The 23,490-nt window shown below is 48.9% G+C and overlaps 1 protein-coding gene across 9 annotated transcripts in view; it reads right to left on the bottom strand.

Annotated features, from left to right (window-relative positions):
* Positions 1-5,048: 5,048 nt before the first annotated feature.
* Positions 5,049-23,490, bottom strand: part of DAPK2 (death associated protein kinase 2) — a 116,899-nt gene continuing 98,457 nt past the window's right edge. For 7 of the 9 annotated variants that reach the window (XM_070234856.1, XM_070234855.1, XM_070234893.1 and 4 more), the window contains 5 exons: positions 22,688-22,840; positions 21,597-21,642; positions 8,899-8,988; positions 8,707-8,790; positions 5,049-5,731 (listed from right to left, as the gene is read on the bottom strand). In XM_070234856.1, coding sequence (XP_070090957.1) covers positions 5,651-5,731; positions 8,707-8,790; positions 8,899-8,988; positions 21,597-21,642; positions 22,688-22,840 — 454 coding nt within the window. In that variant the 3' untranslated portion in view covers positions 5,049-5,650. Of the gene's footprint in view, positions 5,732-8,706; positions 8,791-8,898; positions 8,989-16,391; positions 20,230-21,596; positions 21,643-22,687; positions 22,841-23,490 lie in introns of those variants that run through there. The other 2 variants (XM_014734009.3, XM_070234845.1) reach the window with 1 other exon arrangement.

Below are 23,490 nucleotides of genomic sequence, written 5' to 3'. Positions count from 1 at the left end.
TTTCTCTCATTCATAGATGGAAAACTTGCACGTCCCTTTGTTCAGGCTGCCTGACTCCTCTGGACAAACCTCGTGAGCACCCCATCTGCCCTCCCTCTTGCTGGCCAGCTCTAGACGCAGACGCCGCTCCATTCTATGCTTGTTCACAGGGCAACGTGCATAGACAAGCGGCCACATCAATGAAGCACTTAGTTTGGTGATTTGAAGTATATCTGGAAACTTCAACGACAACATAATTCTTCCTCACTCCTTCCTCACCTTAACTCACCTCACCTTAACTCACTATTCCCCTGAAGTCACTTTTTTGGGTACATTATAAAACCGATACTTCATTTCTCAAACTAGAGTTGGAAAGGTGTATATACACCAACCACAGCAGAGTTACAGCATCCCAAATGTTGTCTATTGGGCATCAGCACTGACGTCTGAGTAAGAGCCAGGGCTTCTGATGCTTCAAAGGGCATCTGGAATATAATGTCTACAAAGATGTTAGTCCCTGCTCTGCCAGGCACACGCCATGCTGGAGCTCACACACCCGGGGTAGGCTGTGCCAGTTCAGGCCCACAGCTCCAGCTCCCAGGGGCATTCAGAGCTGGATACAAAACAAGAAGGCAAAACACTTGCTCTCTTTAAATGAAGAATTAAATATGCTCACACCTGTTACAGGCTAAATTATGTCCCCTCAGTTTCATATGTTGAAGCCCGAACCCCCAGCACCTCAGACTGTGACCGTATTTGGAGATAAGGCCTTTGAAGAGGTGATTAAGTTAACATGAATCCCCTAGGGTGGGCCCTAATCCAGCATGGCTGGTGTCCCTATAAGAAGAGATTAGCACACAGACAGGAATAGAGGGAGAAGACTGCCGGCCGTCTACAGGACAATGAGACAGAAAACCAACCCTGCTGACATCTCGATCTTGGACTTCCAGCCTCCAGAGCTGTGAGAAAATAAATTTCTGTCGTTTAAGCTGCCTAGTCTGTGGGGTTTTGTTATGGCAGCCTGAGGTGACTAATACGATGTCAAAAAGAACAAAACAGGGTGGGGCAAAGAGTTGGTGGCCTGCATTTACTTCTTCAAAGAGTTGTGATGCCCCTTGAGGTGAGCTACAGCCCTGAGAGAAAAGACAAAGCAGCAGGAAACCGCCCTCCAGCGCCCTGACTCCAGCGGCCAGGTGCAGCCTCTGGCCCCCCGGCAGGCCCCTCCGGAGGGGTGGGAATTGCACGGCCAGCTGAGAGCCTCCGGCACACTGTATCCTGTGTTTAATAAACCTCCGTCGAGTGTCTGTGCAGAATCAGGCACCACGCAGGTGTGCTGGAATGGAAGAGGTGAGGGAGAGCGCATCCGGGCCCCAGGAGACCTCCACTCAGAGTTCAGGCCACCAGGGTTGAGTGCCACTATTGGCCACTATTCTCCTTTTACATTTCTCAGAGTTGCCTGTAGTCTGAGTGCGATTAAATTACACAGTTGGTCTCAATGAGGCACTCATGACAAGTAACATTGATATTATTATCACCATTTCACAGATGAGAAATTCAAAGCTCAGAAAGGTTGAACGACAAGGCCAAGATGCAACAGTTGACAAGTGGCAGGACTGAGCCTGGGCCTTTTGGCTCTGAGTGGTGAAATATAATAAGAACTGTGAAGAACTAGAAAAGGGAATTGAGCAAAGACATAGGCTCACCTTCTTTCAATTCAAACTGAGAGGAAGAAACCCAAGTGCAGGGCTGCGTAGGAGCTGTGGGTGGCCCAGATGGCTTTTCAAACCCCAGGCAGCCTCTGGGTGTAAACCCAGAGAGACATAAGACACCCAGAGCATGAGTTGGCAAACTTGGCCTCGTTGGGGTCAGAAGATGTCCTCAGACCAGAGTCCTCGGGCAATTCCAAGGGGAGGAGGTGACTGGGGAGGCAAAGCAGGGAGGGGCGGGGGTTTTCTACCCCTTCTCTTTAAAATGGGACTAATAATCTAGCCCAGGTATTCTCATAGGGTGGCAGGATGGCCTCTGATCAAAGTGCCAGTCAAAGAACACAGAGAAAAGCCTGCCATCCAGTCGTGAGGGAAGAAGCACACTCAGGGACAATCCCCATGCAGCCTCCATGTCCTGTCCACTCTGGCATCTGGTGGCCATTTGGGTTGATTTTTTTTACCTCACTTCCTCCTTTTATTATTTGATGTAATATTTGATATGCACAAAAGAATACCTAACTCATGTGTAAGCATGCACAAAAATAAAACAAACTCTTGTGAGCCCACTGTGAACTTAGCGTTGGCTAGAACACCGCCAATAGCCTAGCACCCTCCCTTATCCTCCTCCCCATCTCAGTTGCTCAGAGGTAAGCTTCACCTTGATTTTTTTTTTTCTGAGGAAGAATAGCCCTGAGCTAACATCTGTCCCAACCTCCTTCCACTTTATAGGTGGGCTGCTGCCATAGCATAGCCAAGGAGTGGTGTAGGTCTGCACCCGGGATCCGAACCTGTGAAACTGGGCTGCTGAAGGGGCGTGCATTGAACATTACCACTACGCCATGGGGCTGGCCTTCACCTTGAATTTTGAGTGTAGTCATTGCCTTGCTTTTAAAATATAGTTTTATCATGTTTGCATGTATCCCTAAACAACGTATGGTATAGTTTTTGAGCTTTATAAAAATAGTATTCTACTGTATATGGTTCTTTGGGATGCTTTTTTTCACTCAACACTGTTTCTCCAGGAGAAGTAGAGAAGAATGTAGATTTGTGGGGAGGCAAAACTGGGCTGGAATCCAGATTGCAACTACTCCAGCTGTGTGATTTCATGCAAATTTCTCAGCTCTGCTGAGTCTCAGCTTCCTCTTCTATATAAATGGGGCTCTCATTTCCCTTACAAGGTTATAAAGAGGATTAAATGAAATGCTGCACAGGAAATGTTCCTATTCCAGAAAAGGTTTTTAAAAATTGTGAGTTTCTTTTTTTTTTTTCTTTCATTTATCTTCTAGCTCAGGGGTGGAGGATCCTGATCCACAGGGGAAAAAATACTTACAAAATTATTTCTCCCTAGATAATATAATCAACTGTTTTTCAGATTAAGAATGGGAACATGAATTTTATTCAATAAGTACAGACATTACTAAAATATGTACTTCAAATATATATTGTGCCATGCTAATTGGTGGAGGAGGAGAGAAAAAGAGAACTAGTAGGAGAAAGGAAAAAACAGGAAGAGAGAAACTATTAATGGGAGGTCACCAACTGTGTTTCTGCTTTTTGAAATATCAGTTAATCATTGTTAACAGCTCTTCCACTGCTCCAATCCCTAAGTGTATTAAGGTTTGCTTAGAATGGGATCCTCTCAGCAGACCACCAAGGAAGACATTATTCTTTGGGGTATAGCAACAGTAGACAGAACAATGTGAGGATGACATCAAGCTGGGAACTAAACGGAAAGAAAGCTCTACAAGCCTGTGCCAGATGAAATTCCTTGCCATATCCCTGACCTCAGTTTAGCTCTTTTCACATGTACCTACCTGATTGTCTGTAGAGCACAGGACTTGACTTTTCTTTCATAGAGATTTTATGGCTCACTTCTTATGATATGGCCTTCAACTGCTTCCAAAATAAGGTTTTCAGCAAATAAATATGCGAGTGGAAAAGGCAAATGCAGTCTAAGATCTGGAGTCAGGAAAGCCGGTGAGATCGACCTTAAAGTGCAGCGCACTAAAATATTTATACATGCATTTGTGAAATATTAATGCAGCATCCTACAAACACATGGGCAAGTACTTTGGGGCAGGGCACCCTCAGACTTCTTTAAAGATTTGCCTTTTAACTGAGCACAGCTTTGGGGGAAGCTCCCTTCCCCCGGGCCCTTTCCTTTCTGCTCATCTTACTGTTTTCTCCTCTCTCCCTCCTGGCTCACTTTTCCCCCACTCACCTTCCAAAACTTTCCCTTTCCTTCCACCTCTTCCCATGTGCTTCCTCAATCTCAGTGCCTCTCCCTGATCCTTTTTATTCTGGCTTCCAAGGCCCTTCTCCTGGCTTTCTGGTCAGCAACACCATTCTTTTGGCCTGGAAAGCAGGGCCCAGATTTCTATGTTGTTACAGTTCCCTTACCATCTTCACTCAAGGGTCCAGGTAATCCATCTCTTTTTCTTCTCCCTTCTCCCTGTGGGTCCTTCTCCATCCACATCCTTAAAAAGTCCCCTGCCCCTATCTTGACCATAGTTGGCAGGTGTATTAGTTTTTTAGGGCTGCCTTAACAAAGCAGCACAGACTGGGGGCTTAAACAACAGACATTTATTTTCTCACAGTCTGGAGGCTAGAAGTCTGAGACTGAGGTATCAGCAGGGTTGGTTTCTTCTGAGGCCTCTCTCCTTAGCTTATCATTGGCCATCTTCTCCCTATGTCTTCACGTGGTTTTCCTTTCATGTCTTAAATCTCCTCTTCTTATAAGGACACCAGCCATATTGGATTAGGGCCCACCCCAGTAACCTCATTTTAACTTAATTACCTCTTTAAATTTACGCATATTCTGTGGTACTAGGGGTTGGGAGACACAACTCAGCCCACACCAGCAGGGTAATGGTCATAGAGGTAGTGGGAACACAGGCATTATATTCTGTATCTTGGCTGATTTTTTCATTTTTTTGTGAGGAAGACTGGCCCTGAGCTAACATCTGTTGCCAATCTTCCTCTTTGTGCTTGAGGAAGAGTGTCACTGAGCTAACATTTGCGCCAGTCTTCCTCTATTTTATGTGGGACACCGCCACAGCATGGCTTGATGAACAGAGCTGGGTCCGTGTCCAGGATCCGAACCTGCCAACCCTGGGCTACCGAAGCAGAGCATGTGAACTTAACCACTACGCCACTGGGCCATTCCCATGGGCTGATCTTCTTGGGCTGAAAACCTTAGGGAAGGGTGTAGAAGATAAGTGCCCTGTACCCCAGAGGGGGTGGTTCAGTATGACCTTTCAAGGTACTGTCTACTCAGCACTCCCACCCTGGGTGCTCCCTCAGAGTCACAGGCACCTGAGCTGAAGAAAATCAGATGCAGATAGCCCTAAAAGAAGCCAAGCATCAGGTAAACCAGAAGTTTAATAAAAATGAAGGAAATCACAATACAGTGGGCTGGCAATGGGCTGCTTTAGGAGGCCTGATATGTTGGTCAGCCTGACATGCTGACCCCATGTGGGTTCTGGGAGGTCACAGGATTGGTCCCTCACACCCCAGGATTCACTTCCCTCACTTGTCTTGTTCCCGTCGGGGAGGCCTCTGTCTTCCTGGTGTACTTTTGACCAGGCTGGCTCTGCACTCCCTCATCCCTTGTGGATAGCTGCCTGAGTCTGACCTTCACCCACGAAGATGATGTTCATATGCATCATTTTCTTAAGTCCACACTCCCACCCCAGGCTCTGAGGTTGGCAGTCAGGTGAAAGCTGTTTTATGGAGAATAAGAGCTTTGGGAATGCCGGAGCCGCCTCTGTAGGAGACAGCCACAGCTCCCAGGGTCTCCTGGCTCCCCTGAAAATTCTTCTGAATCCTGCAGGCCCACCTCTCTTGCAAAGTGTTCAGGAATGCAGAATGCCTGGGTGCTGGTGACGAGCGGGAACCAAGAGTCTGTACAGACAGGGGCCCCACTGGTCCTGGGCCTCCCTGGTGACCATGGAGAGCCGGGCCAGTTAGGAAGTACTGCTTCTCCTCCGGGGGTGGAGGGCCTTCCTTCTGGCAATGTCCTCCTCTGTGTCACTCTCACAATTCCTCTGGAAAAAAAAAAGAGGCCCAGGGCAAGAGGGTCATAAGATGCCAGGAATGGGGTTGCGTTGGGCGACGTGGGCTGATACACCTGGGCTTGGGGCCTGCAAGCCAGGGAGGGAGATATTGAGAGGAAGCCTGTTGCTCTGTCTAGAGACTGGGGGTGGGTGGGAGGAGCTGGGGAGGGACCTGAAATGGGGCCAGACCAACAGCCTTGAGGCCTCCTTCACAGGAGGAAGCAACTAGGGGAAATAAGCAGAGTGTCTAGGGGTAACCAGGCACCAGGAAAAGCCAAATTCTATAAATAATGAAGATTATATCTGGTATCTTTTGTGGACCACTTGGATAGGTTGTCTGTGGGCTGGTGGGTCTCATGAACTCAGCCTAGAAAGAATGGGGGGAGGGGCAAGCCACAGGGATCTCCCCAAGCTCTGATCTGATGGCCACCACTCTACACCCCCGCTTCTTGGACCGGCTTAGGCTGCACCTGTAGCAAGACTGGCCATGCACTTTCTCCAGGGGAATGGCTTCTGTGCTCCATTTTCATGAAAGAGGAAAAGAGTAAAGTGCATTCTAGGCTAAACCAGAGCTGAGGCAGCCACCGTGGAGGTCATAGTGCCCTTTTCATTCAGGCCACATCAATGTAATCAAATTATTAAAATTACTAAAAGAAGTACTAATTCAGAAAGACTCAAGCAGGTCATAAAACATCTGTTGTCAGGGGCCGGCCCCGTGGCCGAGTGGTTAAGTTCATGTGCTCCGCTTCAGCAGCCCAGGGTTTCGCTGGTTCAGATCCTGGGCGCACACACAGCACCGCTCATCAGGCCATGCTGAGGGGGCGTCCCACATGCCACAACTAGAAGGACCCACAACAAAAATTATGTAACCATGTACCGGGGGGCTTTGGGGAGAAAAAGGAAAATAAAATCTTTAAAAAAAAAAAAATCTGTTGTCAGATGTTCCATTTTAATGCTTCCTAAACAAAAGGGTCTATTATTATTCTTTTACAGGAAAGTCCCTTTGGGAAAGCTGTATAGCAGATGTCTGGAACCCAATCCTTTTCCACTTGTAGGGTGGGCCATTGAGCTGATGGTGCTGAGTGCTCGCTCGAGTAAAAAGAGGACTATTTTCAAATGTTTGCACAAGGACAAAAATTAGGAAAGAAATTCACGTTCTTTTCAATTACTGTCTGGGCCTCCACCCCGGAGGCTTGCATTGTTTCAGTGCAACGCAGCCTGAAAGGCACGTCCTCTGTCGGCCGTGCGCCTTCCCAGGGCCTTCTCTCCTTCCCCTGCCTGAGCCAGCTGGAAACCCAAGGTCAAGATCAACTTTAGCCAAATACATCCTGGACCAAGTCTGGCTATGACAATAAAAATAACTGAAGCTCTGCTGAACAGCAACTTTTTAGCAGGAGTCGGAGCCAAACCATAACAAAGTAAGCTGGGGGAAGTCTGCCTGTCATCAAGAGGGATTTTCAGAGGGACAGAGTCCAGGCCCCTTTTACAGCAGATGAAGAAAGTGGCTAGGAAAGGGACATGGCTTGGCTAAAGCCACACAGTTGTTTTGGGCCTCTGGAGCCATAAATCCTCAAGTCCCGGGCAAGATGAAGAATCAACAAGAGCTCAGGCTGAAGAAAGAGGACCCAGGGATGTGTGGGGGGAGGGAGGAGCGCAGGGTCGGTGCTGGGTCCTGGGCTGGAGCCCCAGTGCTGTGTGTCCTGAGGCTGCTCCGGACTGACCACCCATTTGTCTCAGGCAGTTGCCTTCCAGCCTCTTCCTGAGCAAGAGTCACCTTCTGTCCTGATCTGTGCTGTCCCAGACACTCCTGGGGCCCTCACCACAGTCAGGGAGCAGTGGGGAGCATCTGTCCAGGGAACCTCTACCAGCTGAAATACTAACACTGTATTCAGAAGCAGTGGCACTGCATTTTAAAGTCTACGGGAGGATTTTAAACAATAACGACTGCTAACGTATTCGGCACTTATAATGCCAGCCTCTAAGAATATGTCATCATTTAATCCTCATGACTATCCTATGAGGTAGGAACTATTGTTAACCCCAATTTACAAATGATAACATTTTGGCACAGAGAGATTAAGTAATTTCTTCAAGGTCACACAGCTAGTAAGTGGCAGACGCGAATCCTGGCAGTCTAGCTCCAAGGCCACACTCTTGATCAGTATAGTATATTATAAGTCCCTCATTGTAAATGTACATAAAACAATAATAAGCTAATCAAATATAAGATATTGTCTAAATATTCTTCTTCTTCTTTTTTTTTTTTTTTGAGGAAGATCAGCCCTGAGCTAACATCTGCTGCCAATCCTCCTCTTTTTGCTGAGGAAGACTGGCCCTGAGCTAACATCCATGCCCATCTTCCTTTACTTTATATGTGGGACACCTACCACAGCATGGAGTGCCAAGCTGTGCTATGTCCACACCCAGGATCCGAACCAGCGAACCCCGGGCTGCCAAAGTGGAACATGCGCACTTGACCACTGCACCACCAGGCTGGCCCCTAGATAGTCTTCTTATTCTTACTAATGGTAATCTAAAGCAAAACAGAAATGGAGAATTGAAAACTGAATATAAAGTTCCCCTTCTACTGCACATCTTTGGATCGTCAGGAATAAAATTTGGTTTGTCTGTGGTAGTCTAATTATCTAGAGTCCTCAAGGTCCCCAGCAGGCCACAAGTCCTCAGGGAAAGGCTGGGGCGGTGGAGCAGCAGCAGAAGTCCCTTTGAAGGCCCACTAAGAAAGGATGGAGACCTCCAGAAGCTCACGCTGCCCGTTGGAGTGCTCCCCTCCCAGCCCCACCCCAGTGGTCCCCCTGAACACGTGGCCTCCACTGATCACACAGTACAGAGGAGGACAGGACCAGCAGAACCGGCTGGAAACAGTTAAGACCCACCTGCTCCCCCTGTCCCTGAGCTCCAGGCCACCCCAGAATTCCGCTCAAAAAGAGGGCCCTGTTTTTACTCACCAGGTCCTCATCCGGCCTCAGGTGCACCTTCTTCAGCAGGGAGCGGGTGAGGTGGTTACACAAGGAGACGATGCTGAAGGAGAGCTGAGGGAGGGAGAGAGAAGGAAGTGCCAGGTGAGAATGTGCACGGAGACCCTGCGGGAACCAGGAAGCCGCCTGGGCCCCTGCCCCCACCCCTAAACCCTGACACACCTTCCACCGCCTGCGGACATATTGCTTCTTGAAGTTCTCCAGGTTGACCGCGGACTCCCTACGCACCAGGGCTTGCTGGTTGTCGACAGGCTGGGAGACAAAACAGGGCGTGGTGGCTGATGCCCGGCTTCGGACCGCAGCCACCCCTGACCACAGGCCATTCCTAGCCTGACCCTGGCACCTCCCCACCAGGCAGGGCATGCAGAGGGACGTCGGTAGCACTGAGGGCCATGGTTACAGATGTCTCAGCTGTTCAGGAGATGTCCTTGGTGCCCCCAAGCTATTATTACCACAGCCAGACACACAGGCCAGCGGGGCTGGAAGCTCAGCCCCCTGAAGGGGAAGAGTGAGGGAGGGCCTACGATCGTGGGTCTCTTTGGGGAAGGGTCACAGTAATACAGCAGCCTAGGATGCCCAGTGTGCACTGGCTGGTCCTGGACTTAGCAGAATGGACGCCTTGTTGGCAGACAGAGAATAGTATTCCATTCAAAGATGAATTGAAGGAAATAGGGGCTTCGATGGGGGTGGAGAGGAGCCGAGATGTGTAGTTGCCCTTCACAGTCTGGCAGTCAAGGCTCTGCTTAAATCCCAACTTCTCCAAGAAGCCTGGCATGGCTTCTCTGAGCCTCACTTTTCTCATCTGTAATGTGGGGATAATACATGACATTATGTCATGGGGTTGTCAAGGATTAAACGAAATGGGTATGTAGAGTGCTTAACCTACAGATGCTCAATAAATAGTAATAAATTACTGATAGCCTTCTTGGCTTCTCCAGTCCCTCTTTTTTTTTTTTTTTTTTGCTGAGGAAGATTTTGCCAAGAGCTAACATCTGTTGCCAATCTTCTTCTTTTTCTGCTTGAGGAAGATTTGCCCTGAGCTAACATTGGTTGCCAATCTTCCTCTTTTTCTGCTTGAGGAAGATTAGCCCTGAGCGAACATCTGCAACAATCGTCCTCTATTTAGTATGTGGGTCGCTGCCACATGTCTGATGAGTGGTGTAGGTCCATGCCCAGGATCCAAACCCGCAAACCTGGGCTGCTGAAGCAGAGTGTGCGGAACTTAACCACTATGCCACAGGGCCGGCCCCCATTCCCTCTTTTGAATTTTGAAGTATAATTGATACACAAAAAAATTGGACGTATTTAATGTATACAATTTGATGAGTCCATTCCCTCTTGAATTCCTTCCCTTTTATAAAGCAAGGTTTTCCTAGATCAAGAGATCAAGAAACGGGTTTCAGGGGTTCTATGAACCTTCTGAAATGGTTTGCAAATTTTAGTGTGTACACTTGTATCTGAAAGGTCAGAGCAGCATCATTCATAATAGCCAAAAAGTGGAAACAACTGAAATGTGCATCAACATTTGACAGACGATTGGATAAGCAAAATATGGGATATCCATTCAATGGAATATCATGCAGGAATATTATTTATAAAAAGGAATGAAGTACTGATACACGTGACAACATGGATGGACCTAGAAAACATTACGTTAAATGAAAGAAGCCAGACACAAAAGGCCACATGTTGTGGGATTCTATTTACATAAAATGTTCAGAATAGGCAAATCCATGGAGACAGAAAGCAGATTAGTACAGTCCCCCTTATCTGCAGGGAATATGCGCCAAGACCCCCAGTGGATGCCTGAGACCACAGGCTGTACTGAACCGTTTACACGATTATTCCTATACATACATACACGTCCATGATAAAGTTTAATTTATAAATTAGGCACAGTAAGAGATTAAAAACAACAATAATAAAATAGGACAATTACAACAATATGCTGTAATAAAAGTTACCATAGATCTTAGCAACCTCAGCATATGATTTTTTCTTTCCTTAGTAAGTTGAGAACTTTCAACGTTTTCACTTAAAGGAAGCATTTTACGGCTTCTCTTTGGCATATCCGAATTGCCAGCATCACTCCTCTTGTGCTTTGGGGCCATTATTAAGTAAAATAAGGGTTACCTGAACACAAGCACTGCCATAAAGTCGATCTGACAACCAAGGTGGCTACTAAGTGACTAACAGGCAGGTAGCGTACACAGGGTAGACACCCTGGACAAAGGGATGATTCACATCCTGGGTGGGACAGAGCAAGATTGCATCACGCTACTCAGAACAGTACGCAATTTAAAACTTATGAACTGTTTACTTCTGTAGTTTTCAACTTAATATTTTCAGACCATGGGTAACTGAAACGGCGGAAAGCAAAACCACAGAGAAGGGGGGACTAATGCTGCTGGCGGGGACTGGAGAGAGGGGACAATGGTAAGGACTACTAAAGGGTATGACGTTTCTTTCTGGGATGATGAAATGTCCTAAATTAGATAGCGATGATTGTTACACAACCTTGTGAATATACTAAAAGCCACTGAATTGTACACTTTTAAATGGTGAATTTTATGGTATATGAATTATATCTCTATAAAAAAAAATTAGTGTGTATTTACAGGTATGCATTTCCTCTGAGGAAAGTCGATAGCTTTTCTCAAGGGACTCCATGACTCCAGAAAATGAACTGCCCAGGATGATCCTCAAGGTCCATCCAGCTCTCTTTTCCCCTCTGGGCTGACAGCCTCCTCACAGCAAGGCCTCACTGAGCAACACTGTGAAAGCTGAGTGAGGTAGCTCACAGGCTCCTGAGAGCTGGTCTCGTCTCCTAATCACAGCTGGGGCACGCCTCCATGCTTGTTTACTTTTCATCATGGCGCTAAGCACCAGCGCAGACTGCTGGCCCATACTGCTCTGGACTTAAAATCTTCTAGCAGGAAGCCCTTTCCATATTCACCCAACCCTCATCCTCCTGGAAGGCCTCTACGTATTTCAAAGCCCCATTCAAACATGACCTCCTCCAAGACAACTTCCAAGAAACCATGTCTCTCTCCCCGACACGACCACAACACACGTGAGCTCCCTCACTATATACAGTACATCATCTGTCTCGGTCAGCTCCGCAGAGGAGTCGTCCCACTAGTGGAAAACAACTTGAGGACACAGGAAGAATTTTCTTTATGTTTTTGTCAACATCCCCTGCCCCATCTCCTCCCTACTCAGAGCATAAAAGGTGGGTGCTTAAGGTGTATGGTTAAATCGTTTCCCTGAGCTGCTGAAGAGATAAACTGGAATGAAATCCTAGGATCTGGGACCTGCTCACTTTCGCCAATGAGAGGCCCAGCCACCTGGCTCAGCAGCCATGACACCATGCCTGGGTGTCACGACACCATGCCTCCCCACGGCTCTGCCTGGGAGTAAGCAGAGTCCTTGGAGGGGGTACAGAAGTAGGGAGGAGTGGCCCGCACAACCTTGACATGGAGGGGAGAAGAGAAAGCCAGAGGCTAGTCACCCTCCCAAACTGGAACACAGTGGTTTGGGCCAAAGAGTACAGGAGGAAAGAGAGGCAGGGAAGAAGGAAGACGGAGAGGGAAAAGAAGAGAAAAGGAGGAGGGCGCTGAGGGGACCATCAGGCCACACTCTCCCAGCTCTGTCCTTAACTGCCTCTCACCTCCTCTGCCACACCTGCAAGCCCAGCCCTGGGTTTACATCTCACCTGGAAGGGAGATGCTGAAGAGGGCAAAGTCTGCCTTTTGCTGGTAGTAAAGCCTTCCAGCAGCTTCCTGGCACTCCTGATGGGACCCAACAAGCTCACCAAGACCCCCAAGGCCTGTACCATCTGGGTCCTCTTCCAACCCAATTTCCTCCCTCTCTCCTTCCTGCCTCGGTGGCTCCCATCACGTAGGTCTGCTTGCTGGGCCAGGAACCCAAGGTCTCAGGGTCTTTGCCCTTGCTCCTTCATATATTCACTTTGTCACTTTGTTCAGGTCTTTGTCAAAGGTCACCTCCTCAGGGAGGCCTTCCTTGACCACCCTATATAAAATAGCACCCCAAGTGCCCCGCACTGCCTGTGTCCTACTTCTCCACCGCACGTGTCACTACCTGACATTTTATTCTGTATTTATTTGATTTTTGTTAGTCGCCCTGCCCTGCACCTCCCAGAAACTGGTATCTCCTTTCCAGGGTGATTTCCTGCCTCCCCAACCCACAGACATTTCTACCTCTAACCTCACTGATGTCTACAATTCACCTTTGAGCCTAACCCTTGCAGGGGATGCACGTGCTTCACTTGCAAGGTTGGAGGAGGTGGAATAAGTAGACTCTGGGCAGGAAGGGACTTCCTTTCATCCACTTACCGACTGGCACCCTTGCCAGGAGAGACATGCCTGAACCCCACAGCTGGAAGGTCAACATGCAGGCCAGGGAAATCCCATGAGTGAAAATCCCATCTTCCATCTGGCCCAGCAATGCCAGCCACTGAGCAGAGAGGCCCAACTAAAATATCAGGTGGGACCCTTCACAGAGGCCATTAGTGGGAGGTGACGCTGTTATTTCCAGGGCCCTGTCTATATGCTGCACACAACAGAATGAACCCTGAGGAGGAGGCCACAGGACTACAAATCTGTCAGGCTGGCCTTTCCTAATCCATGGGCCTCCTCGGTTGCTGAGAGGCTCACCAAATGCTGATGCTGTTATCTAAGGCTTGAAAGTCAGACAGACGTAAATTCCGCAGCGAAATCTGTTCCCAGAAGGAACGTGGCATTAACACTTTTGATTAAGCTGGGGGTGTGAGGGGGAATGGAGCTATGTTCCCCCTTCTTGTGACCTTCCCCTCCCCATAAACAGCAGTGCCCACCTTCTGGCCTTGTGGTCCTTCGGCAATACCAGAGAGCTGGGGCAATTCTGACCAGGCTCCTAGGAGCCTGTTTTGTGTCTGGGAAAAATGTCGGGAAGGGAGGCAAGGAGACAGAACACTGCGGTTGAAATCAAGTTTTGTTTATGCAGATGCAAATGCCTTTGGAGAAGTCCAGCGGGTGTGCTAGGTCAGCACCGACATCCTCAGGGCAGGGAGAGGAAGCAGCAGCCATCCTATCAGGCATGAAAAAGGAACCCCAGCTTTATAGGAGAAGTGCCCCAGAAGACTTTTTTTCTAAATACCAGGCCTCCTCTAGAAATTGCAAACAGTTTGCAACTTTTCAAGCCACCATCTGTGTCATCTCTCCACGGGAAGCCAGGGACACATGATCACCCTCTTCCCTCTCCTGCCCAGGTCTGTCACTCTGCCCCCCACCTATCTCTCTTAATCTTATAAGTGGCATATCCACCTCTCCCTTTTGCTGGCTGGAGCCTGGGCCCTGCTGGCCTTAAGCCCCTGTTCTCCCAGAAAGGAGTGCATGAGGCTTACAGGTGCCTGCGTCTGTATGGATGCAGCAGGGCTGTGTCCCTGCCGGTTGTCCCCTAAGTCGAACAAGCCAATGGAAAGAAGCAGGAATGCCCCTTCCCTTGCCTGACCTGGTCTCACTTTGCAAGTTAGGTCTCATCACAGATACACTCTCCTTTAATTCTCTTCTCTGAGAACTTTGGTTTTCAGGGCAATTTTTCATCCCCAGGAAAAGCTTCAAAAGCTCTCCCTCCTGTCCTGTTACAGAAGACAAGAGACTTGAGTGACAACAACCCAATGCCATGTGTGGATTGTGTTTGGATCCTGATTTGAACAAACCAGCTGTCACAGATCACCCTTGAGAAAAGTGGGGACATGTAAGTATCAAATGTGTATCCAGATATTAAGGAATTATTCTTGATTTTGCAGGTGTGATAATGGCACAGTGATCATATTAAAAAGAAAGTCCTTATCAAAAATTCATGCTGAAGAAGTTATGAGTTAAGGAAGTCTGAAGTTTGCTTTAAAATACTCCAGAAAATGCAGTGGTGGAGGATGGAGGAGAGAGGACTGGCCACACCTTGCTTACTCTTGAAGCAGGGTAAGAGGTACACGGAAGTCACTATACCATTCTTGATACTTCTGTGCAAGTTTTGAATAAAATTTCCCATAACAAAAAGTTAAAAACAAAAACTCTCCATCTTTTTAATCTCTGTAATCTCCTCTTTAATCTCCATTTAACAGTTCCAGGTCCCTGACTCCAATCTGGGCTCATCCTCACCCCTCCAAATTCTACTGGGCACCTTCTCCACAAGGTTACAGCTTGGGGGTGTCAGTAGTGGGGAGACCTTCCTTGAGAAGGTTCGCTCCCTGCCGCCCCTCTCACCCTTTCTCCCTCAGAGTTTGTCTCTCCCCTGTTTTCTGGACTATTAGCTACCTCTATTTTATCACTCCCCACAGCTTTTCCTGTCTCCCGTTTGATTGGGCCCCATCTGTCCTAACACTGAGTCTTTTATTCAGGGACTTTTCTTGTCCTTATCTGTCACCTCCCTATAGAGGCAGAGCACAATCAGTGTTTGTTCAACTAAACTGGCTCCTTCTGCTCCTCAAATATGCCCACCACTGGGTTACCTCTCCAACGCAAAGAATCTTCTCCACAGGCCAAGAGTTTCACAGACAGAGGAGAAAAGGCCCTTCAGTTCCACAGACATTTACAGAGGCCAACAGTGGGGGTGGTAGCTGGACACACAGCCACGTCCCACACGAGCCAATAGCGCTGTGTGATAGGGGGAGGCGGGGAGCCACCATCTTCATAATCGCCTGTGGGGAAGCGGGGGCTGTGGGAGAAGGGGACACAGGGAGGAGACTCTGGCTTCTCTTGTCATTATTACTCTGCCCCATCCCTTTACTGCCAGCCTCCTGCATCCACAGAATTATCGGTTACCACACCATCCCCACCCTTCCCAGTGCGAAGCCAGGTAGTCATGAGACACGTGCATCTGCCTCAGAGCAGGGACAGGCTGCTGCCTTCTCCAAGCATCGGCTCTCCAGCGTCCTTGGGAATCCTGATTCAGGAAGACGTCACCCACTTACCCTCCCCTCCCCAATGGCCCAGGATGGCATTTGCACAGAGCACAGGGGCCGAGCTTTCATTCACAGCCTGGTGAGTGAAAAATCCTCCATGACGGCAGAGGGGCCTGCCCACAGAGCAGCATCCTCCAGGCCTTCTTCTTTCTAGGTACCAGTGAAACATTCCACTCCCAACACCCTACCCCACTGTCATCAGCCCTGCTCTGCTCTTGTCTCCACTGTTAAAATGCCAGCTGTAGGCACGTGGGGAAGAGCTAAACAGGTCCTCTGGCTGAGCACTCCACAGGCCTCCTGGGGCTCCCCTCGGCAGCAGGGTCTGGAGTTGGACCAGCCGGGTGACAGAGGAAGGTCACAGTCTTCTCTGATTTCCTTGAAAGACTTGGGGACATTTCCCAGTTCACTTCAACTTTTCTCTGGAATGTGTTAGTACAGAAAAGGGTCTGTTTATAAAACATCTAAATGACAAGTAGTTACCAGCAATGACATGAACACAGAGGAGATGATTCCACTACTGTGAGGAAAACGACTTTTGGCTCTGACCCAGGCCTGGTAGGTGACTTTAGACAATCCTGTCCCATAAAATGAGGGTGTCCGGTGGATGGGGTGTGGCACATGCCACCATTCTACAATGACTGCTTCTCACTCCCTTTTCCCAGTCTCCCTAATTCAAATCATCATCAGCATCTTACTCTTTTACTGCATTTTATTTTGACCTTCACAGGAAAGTTTGCCCTGAGTCGCTCAATCAGGGGCTTCCTTTCCTTAGGAAACCTGGCTTTATGGAGGTCAAGGTCTACTGACGTGGCCAAAGGGACCTTTCATATTTGCAGTGTCTGATGAGAAATGAGTACATCACATCCCATGTCAGGGCAGGTAAGTCCTTGGAGGGATTGTAGGTGTCATTTGTACCAATTCTCCCAGGCAGGGTATGGGATACAGGGCTTTGCCATCTCCCACTGATTCCAAGATGCACATTTTTGGATCTCTGAAATCAGGATGCATGTCCCAGTCAATGGTGTCCTATCATTGCCGTTGGTCTGAAGTGAAGGAGGTGCTTTGGGAGATGACCACACTGCTTCTGCCAGCCACGGGGGCCACTCAGCCTCAGACTGTCAGATTCTCAGACATCAGAGTCTCTGCTTGAGGTTCTTTTGGACCACACTAATTGTGCAAATTCAGAAAGCAAAGCTGCATGAGTCCCACCGGCCTGGGGCTCCTACTCTCAGGGGAGACTTTTTCATCCCTCCACAAGTGTCAGGGCTGAGGCACACGTTTCCTTGCTGTCCCTCTCCGCATGTGGCTTATTTCTCATTTACCCTCTCAGTGAGTGCATCTCAGCTTTGTGTGGGGTCTTCTATTGGACTTCCCACCTTGGGCTTTTTTTCTTTCTTACTTTTGGTACATAAAATGATGTATCTTCTAATCAAGATTTCTTATATTTGACAAAAAAAGTTTCTGTTACAAATATATATGATATTTGAAATGATCCAGCACACTGATAGAAAAGGAGAGAGCACTTTGAAGAAATGGTTTCATAGGCTCGAAATCTCATGTCTCATCCTAAACCACTTCCCGTCTGTACTGCTAACTAGGCATCTTCCCCCCAGCGTCTCGGGGTGTTGACTAGCCCAGTATCCATCATGGCGCCCCATGACTCTTGGGATAAAGGTAGAGCCCTTTAATAGAGCAAAGACATGCTGGTCCTGCCTCCTCTCCAGTCATGTCTACACCACACTCTTATTCTCTCCTCTCCAGCTTTCCTCTGTCCCAAACTTCAGCCTTCCATGGCCCCTCCCACCACAGAGCCCTGGCATGATGGGTCTGTTGGAACACTTCTCTCTCCCTGGTTTGCTTAGCTAATCTCAGCTCCAGTGTCACCGCCTCAGGGACGCCTTCCCTAACAAGATCAGATGCCCACTGCAGGCTCTTGCAGTGCTTCTCTTTCATAGCATATCTCCCAGTGGCAGTTCTCCATTGGTAGAACGTTCTTGATTAATGTTGGAATCTTTCACTGGACTGCGAACTCCGTGAAGACAGGAAACATGCCTGTTTTCACTCAACATTGTATCCCCAGTGCCAAGATAAGTGCCTGGCAGTTGGTAGATGCTCAAAAATTATTTGTGAATGGATGGATGGATGAATCTGCGTATAACCTGCCCTCTTAGCAGCCAGTAAATTCCTGGACCCTGGGACAGTTAGGGGAAGCAGAAAGAGCAACTGAGTCATTATCAGAAGCCTTCTGTTTTTGCCACTATTTTGACCTTGAGCAAATCACTTCTTTTCTGTTTTCTCAACTCCAAATTGGGAATAACATTGACCCTGCCTATCTGATAAGGGTATTTTATGAGGCTGTGAAGGCACTTTACAACCATACAATCTGTTCCCCTACCCCAAGCTTCTAGCACAGCGCTGGGCCCACACTCCACGCTCTGTCCATGTGAGTTGGTTGACTGGCCCTCCTCCAGGAAAAGGGAGATGAGATCATACAGTCCTCAGGTAGCTGTGCTCAAAGCTTCGGGTCAAGAAGGGACCACGGAGCCTTGTGCTTCCCAATCTTAATGTCAACACTCTTCAAAAACTCTCATGGAGTTTCTCAGATCTTTCAGGGCCCAGTGCCCTGGGTTCACAAGAAAAGGAACCTTCTTGTTGAGTCCCTTTGGTCTTCATTCTCAACACAAAGTTGGGGCCCTTAGCCAGGGGAAAGAAGAAGAGTGAGATGCTGCACCTCGCCTCCTGCTCCGCAGGCTGATCTTCAGATAGGGACAGGGCTGGATAGGGATAATGAACTATACCTTCTAGGACACACTTCTTTTTTAAATTTTTTGTGAGGAAGATTGGCCCTGAGCTAACATCTGTTGCCAATCTTTCCTGTTTTCGCTTAAGGAAGATTGTCCCTGAGTTAACATCTGTGTCAATTGTCCTCTATTTTGTATGTGGGATGCCACCACAGCATGGCTTGATCAGTAGTGTGTAGGTCCACGCCCAGGATCTGAAACTGCAAAACCCAGGAGGCCGAAGTAGAGTGTGTGAATCTAACTACTACGCCACTGGGCCAGCCCCCATACACACCTCTTGAGATAATTGTCTGAAGGTATGAGGCATTTCACCCAGAGCTGGCAGAATACATGAAGTTGCCTACTTTTCCTCTGGGATCTGACCTTTAATATTCAGGGGTATATTTACAGCAAAGTCTCACTATTTCATCCCATATGCCTTATCTTAGAGTTCAGCATCTTGGGTTTCTGTTTCATCTGTATCAACTAGCTATGAATGACCCTGCGTAAGTCATTTTCCCTCTCTGAGTCAATTTCCTCATCAGTTACATGGAAATAATAGTCACAACAACAATAATACTACCCACCTTCCTCTCTCACAGAGCTCATTTAAGGATCACATGAGGTCAAAGACATAAGTACTTGCTAAGTGAAAAGTCAATGCAAACGAAAGGTAACATTTTCTCTGTGCATTTTAAATACCTGCTTCTATGGCTGGAAAGCACCAAGCTGACTTACTGTTATCTCTAGTTAACTCGACTATTACCCAAGATCTGCAAGCTGCAAGGCATGGGGGTGGGAGACATGAACAAATCCATCATCACAAATCAATTATCAAGCATCTCCCCAGGGCCAGCCATCTTCCCTCTGGAGAAGGGTACAGTGAGGGGCATTCATTCTCGATGGTTTTAACAGCTTGGCTGCCCTGCCAACACTCTCCCAGGAAATCAGGTTGGTGAGAGGAGGTGCAGGATGAATAATTAGCTAGCACCCTGTGATTCTGGATTCTGTGAAGAGGGTGGAAAGCTATGCTACAGACACACACCCCTGCACGATGATTCTAGCTGATGCTCCGGCATGGCAGTTGGGAACCAGCTTCTGCAAACCATCCAGGATGCATTATTGTCTGGATTCTGGTGCTCAGAGCTTCAAGTTGGCCAAGACTTCCTTGCTGCACGATCTGTTGAACAGCTCCACTAGGGACTCACTGGTGTCCCGGTGGAACACAGAGCCCAGGCCATCTATGCTTCTGCTCTCCAGCTGGAAGCTGCCCATCAGTTCCTGGATCCACTGTAGGTCTGCTGAGAGCTCTTGCCTCAGAGCCTCAAACTGCACCTGCAGATGGTCCAATTTCCTGGCCATGCTTCCGAGGCTGGACCCTGTGGCCTGGATGTCTTCTCGAAGGAGCTTCTTCAAGGACTCCACTTTGCGGAACTCATACCTGAGCTGGGACAGGTCCTGCCGGGCACTCTCACTTTCCTCTCGGTACCAAGCCTCCTTCTCATTGTAGATGGAGACCAGAGCCTCCACATCATCCTGGATGGTATCATGGGCCTCTGCCAGGGCACGGCATCCCTGGTCCACCAGAGCCACGTCCTCTACCACGCGAGTAAAACGCTCAAAGTTGACATAGGTGTTGTTGGGGGGCATGCTTGAGTGGCATTTGAGAGTGTACTCTCTCAGGCGCTTGGTCTTCAGCTGGACGGGCTCTGTCTTCCGTTGTTCTGGGGCTCTGACTTCTCCTTTGTACTGGTGGGTGTTTAGACAGAAGAGTCAGGGTTAATTTGACACGTGCTCCAAAGGGCAGTACGAGGTGCAGGCAGAAGGCACACGAGCAGCCTCTTTGGCATTCACTGCATGCGTCAGGACATGTGGAGGCCCAGAGTGGGATGAGCACCCCTACATACCGTAAGAAAGGTGTAGCAGTACGTGGGTGCCACCTGCATGCTCACTTCAGGACATGCTGGTCCACGGCCATTAGAGAGGGTCTCCACACGCATAGCATTTAGGGGTGCTTGCACAACAAGCAGGTTATAGCCAGGACTCTGCAGGCATCCACTCAAGGGCTGGAGCACACCAGGCATGGCTGACAGAGGGAGGCTGAGGGGCCTCTCTCCTTCAGCATCACTAGGTTCCTTGGGCCTCAGCAACACTCAGCACACTGAGCAGGGAAGCAGCCCAAGAGACTCCCCACCTCAGTGCTCTGGGCCCACCTCAAATGTAGAGGGCCTTGGCCTTCCCCATCCTTCAATGAGCAGATGAACCTGACCTTCTCCGAGGGCTGCAGCGCTCCCTGCTCTCCATCTCCCTTCTCATCTGCACCCTCAGATCACCCTCGCCAGCCACCTCGTTTAATAATCCAGGTGAATGGGAAGTCTGGTGACGTCCCTCGGTGTGCACATCTCATCAGTCAGCAAAACTAGGGTCAGAATCCCAGTGTCCTGATCCCCCCCTGCTTTTCACTAGCACTTTACTGTACGTGATTAGACTGCAAGGCCCTCTGAAAAACCAGCAGCTGGAAGCCCGATTACAAAGCGGGTTAGGCAGGGATTCACCTTCGCGCCTCCACCCTCCCCAGAGGGATTGAAACTGCCCTGAGAGCAGCTGCCTCTCTTCCCCACCAGGCTCCATCTCAGAGCCCTAGTCCCTGAGGTCTCCCGGTGCCTGAGGAAGCTGGGTGACTGGTTTGACTGTCATCTTTTACTCAGAGCTCCAAAATCAGAAAGAAGGAGCTCTGGTTACAAGTTGTGGTTTTTAATTGTCATCGATCTCTCTCTACAACTGGGGAGTCCTGATTTCTGCTTGAGAATGATGGTGACATGTCCTCTGACAAAGAACACTTTGCAAGATGGCCTCAAAGAAAAAGGGTTTCGACTGAGGTTTGCGAGGGTTTCATTTCATAAGTCACCTCAACCTGTAAAACATAAACGTAAACCTATAAACCTATTTGAACAAGCCCAGACCCTGCGGAGCCCCCGACCAGCTTTCATCTGTGCCCGAGGATCAGTGTTTCAAGCAAACGCCTTTCCATGGGCCCTCTGCATCCGGCCACTCTAGCCAGCCCTGGCAACAGAGCAGGGACCTGCCTGCTCACTAGAACTCATCACTGTCCTTACCGTGATCCAGGGGTGTCTGAGAGCCTCTTCAATTGTGAGCCGTTTCCTGCAATGAAGATGAGAAAACAGTGATCCATGAGGACAGAAGCTGAGAGCGACAGTCTCTACTCTTATTCTTTTTAGACCTGCATTTTGGCATTTTTTGACTACTGCCATCACCAGAATAATGGGGGATACCAAGATGGACGAGGAACTGGCTGAATTCCCTACACTCCAGAGAAAGTGGTCCAGGCAGACCTCTCAATAGATTGACATTACATAAATCCTCGTCCTTGGTCCCAAAGTTGAAGGGTTTAATGCCATACTATAGGAGAGTCCTAGGTGCTCATTCGAACTTCCAGCTCTGCATTGCCAAACCTTTGGTCTCTGTTTTTCTATTTGTCTCCTAGATCCCTTCTCTGCCCTTCCCTGCTGTGTTCCCAGTAGGATGATCCTACCTAGCACTGCCCTTAGACAGGGAATTCTGGCCCCTGCACTTTAGAAGACCCCACTCTAGCCTCCTCTGAAGTCTGCGGGACCAAGAGGACACGGCCTTCTAGAGTGTGTGGACCTTCCCCCTGCCCCATCTAGGCCATTCTCTGGGCACCCAGCACCCTACAACCCCTAGCCTATCTCCTGCTTTGAGCCCATAGCTGCAGGGCTCCCGATTGGCCCTAAAGAAGGGGTAGGATTAGTACGTCTCCTATCCTCTCTCTTAATGACCCCTCTGAGCCTGCCTCCCCTTTCTCCCAGCTGAATTGGCTTGAAAATGCTGCCTTTTAAAAATTCTAGTTCCAGGTGCCTTTGGGAGACACTGCACAAGATAATGAGCCCTAGAGAAACCCAAGCTGACTTCTAAACACACACACACACACACACACACACACACACAGTTATTTGCATTTCAGTAGGAAAAGAAAGCAGAAAGACTTGAGCAAACAAGACAAATGCCAAGTCTTAGCCGGTCCACACTTCTCAGCACCTGCCCAGATTAGACCACAATAGAGTGGATGACAGCCCGCGCAAAGTGGGGACAGACTGACAAGTCTTTGGGAGAGGCAATAGGAGGAGGTCAGTACCTGAGAAGCCAGTGCCTTTCTCTGTCCTCTTACCGGGTCTCTTTAACTAGAAGCTTCCGAATGAAGTCCTTGGCCAGCTCGCTGGTCTGGCTGAAGAATTCCTCATCAAAGTTGTAACTCACTGCTGTGATATTTGCCAGCGTTTCCTGCTTCGTGTCTCCCAGGAAAGGGGACGCTCCACTCAGGCTGAGTACAAAGAGGGAACATGTGAAGGTAGGAAGGTAGATGGAATGGGGAGATGCACTCAGGGACCCCTAACTCGTACTGTTGCATGGGGATGGGAGGCTCCTAGCAACAGTGCCTGGCCCCTCTGGGCAGCCAGTCAGCAGCCTTTTCTACTGGGTCCAATTCAATACACTTTATGGAGCTCCCAGTACGTAGTAGGAGTAGGACAGAGAGAAACTGTATCTTCAGGGGACTCAAAAAAGAGGGGAGAGAGACACAGGGGCATGGCTATTCATAATCCCCAGCAAAGCAGGGCAGACTATAACAGAAGGCCAGAAAGAGGGCTGAGGCAGAACAGGACAGAGGGGAGGTCCTGTGCAGGCTTCCCGGGAGAGCTGACATGTACATCAGTTGTGTCTTGAAGAATGAAGAGGTTTGTCACCAGTCAGAGAAGAAGATGGAAGGTCTTCTAGGCTAGTGGAGCAGCTTGAGCAAAGCCTGAGAACTGTGGAAGTGGATGGCAATTAGGGACCGGACCAGCGTCTGAGGTTCCCCTGCAGGGTTTGTCAAGGATGTGTCATCAAATAGTGACTCCCGAATCCACCGTCTCCTGACTCAAATTCCAGTTGCTTATGTGATACCTCTTCCCAGATGAGCCACTGTCCCAGAAG

This window comes from Equus caballus, chromosome 1, assembly GCF_041296265.1.
Source record: "Equus caballus isolate H_3958 breed thoroughbred chromosome 1, TB-T2T, whole genome shotgun sequence".
Classification (NCBI taxonomy): domain Eukaryota; kingdom Metazoa; phylum Chordata; class Mammalia; order Perissodactyla; family Equidae; genus Equus; species Equus caballus.
This window is presented reverse-complemented; position numbering and strand designations above follow the sequence as displayed.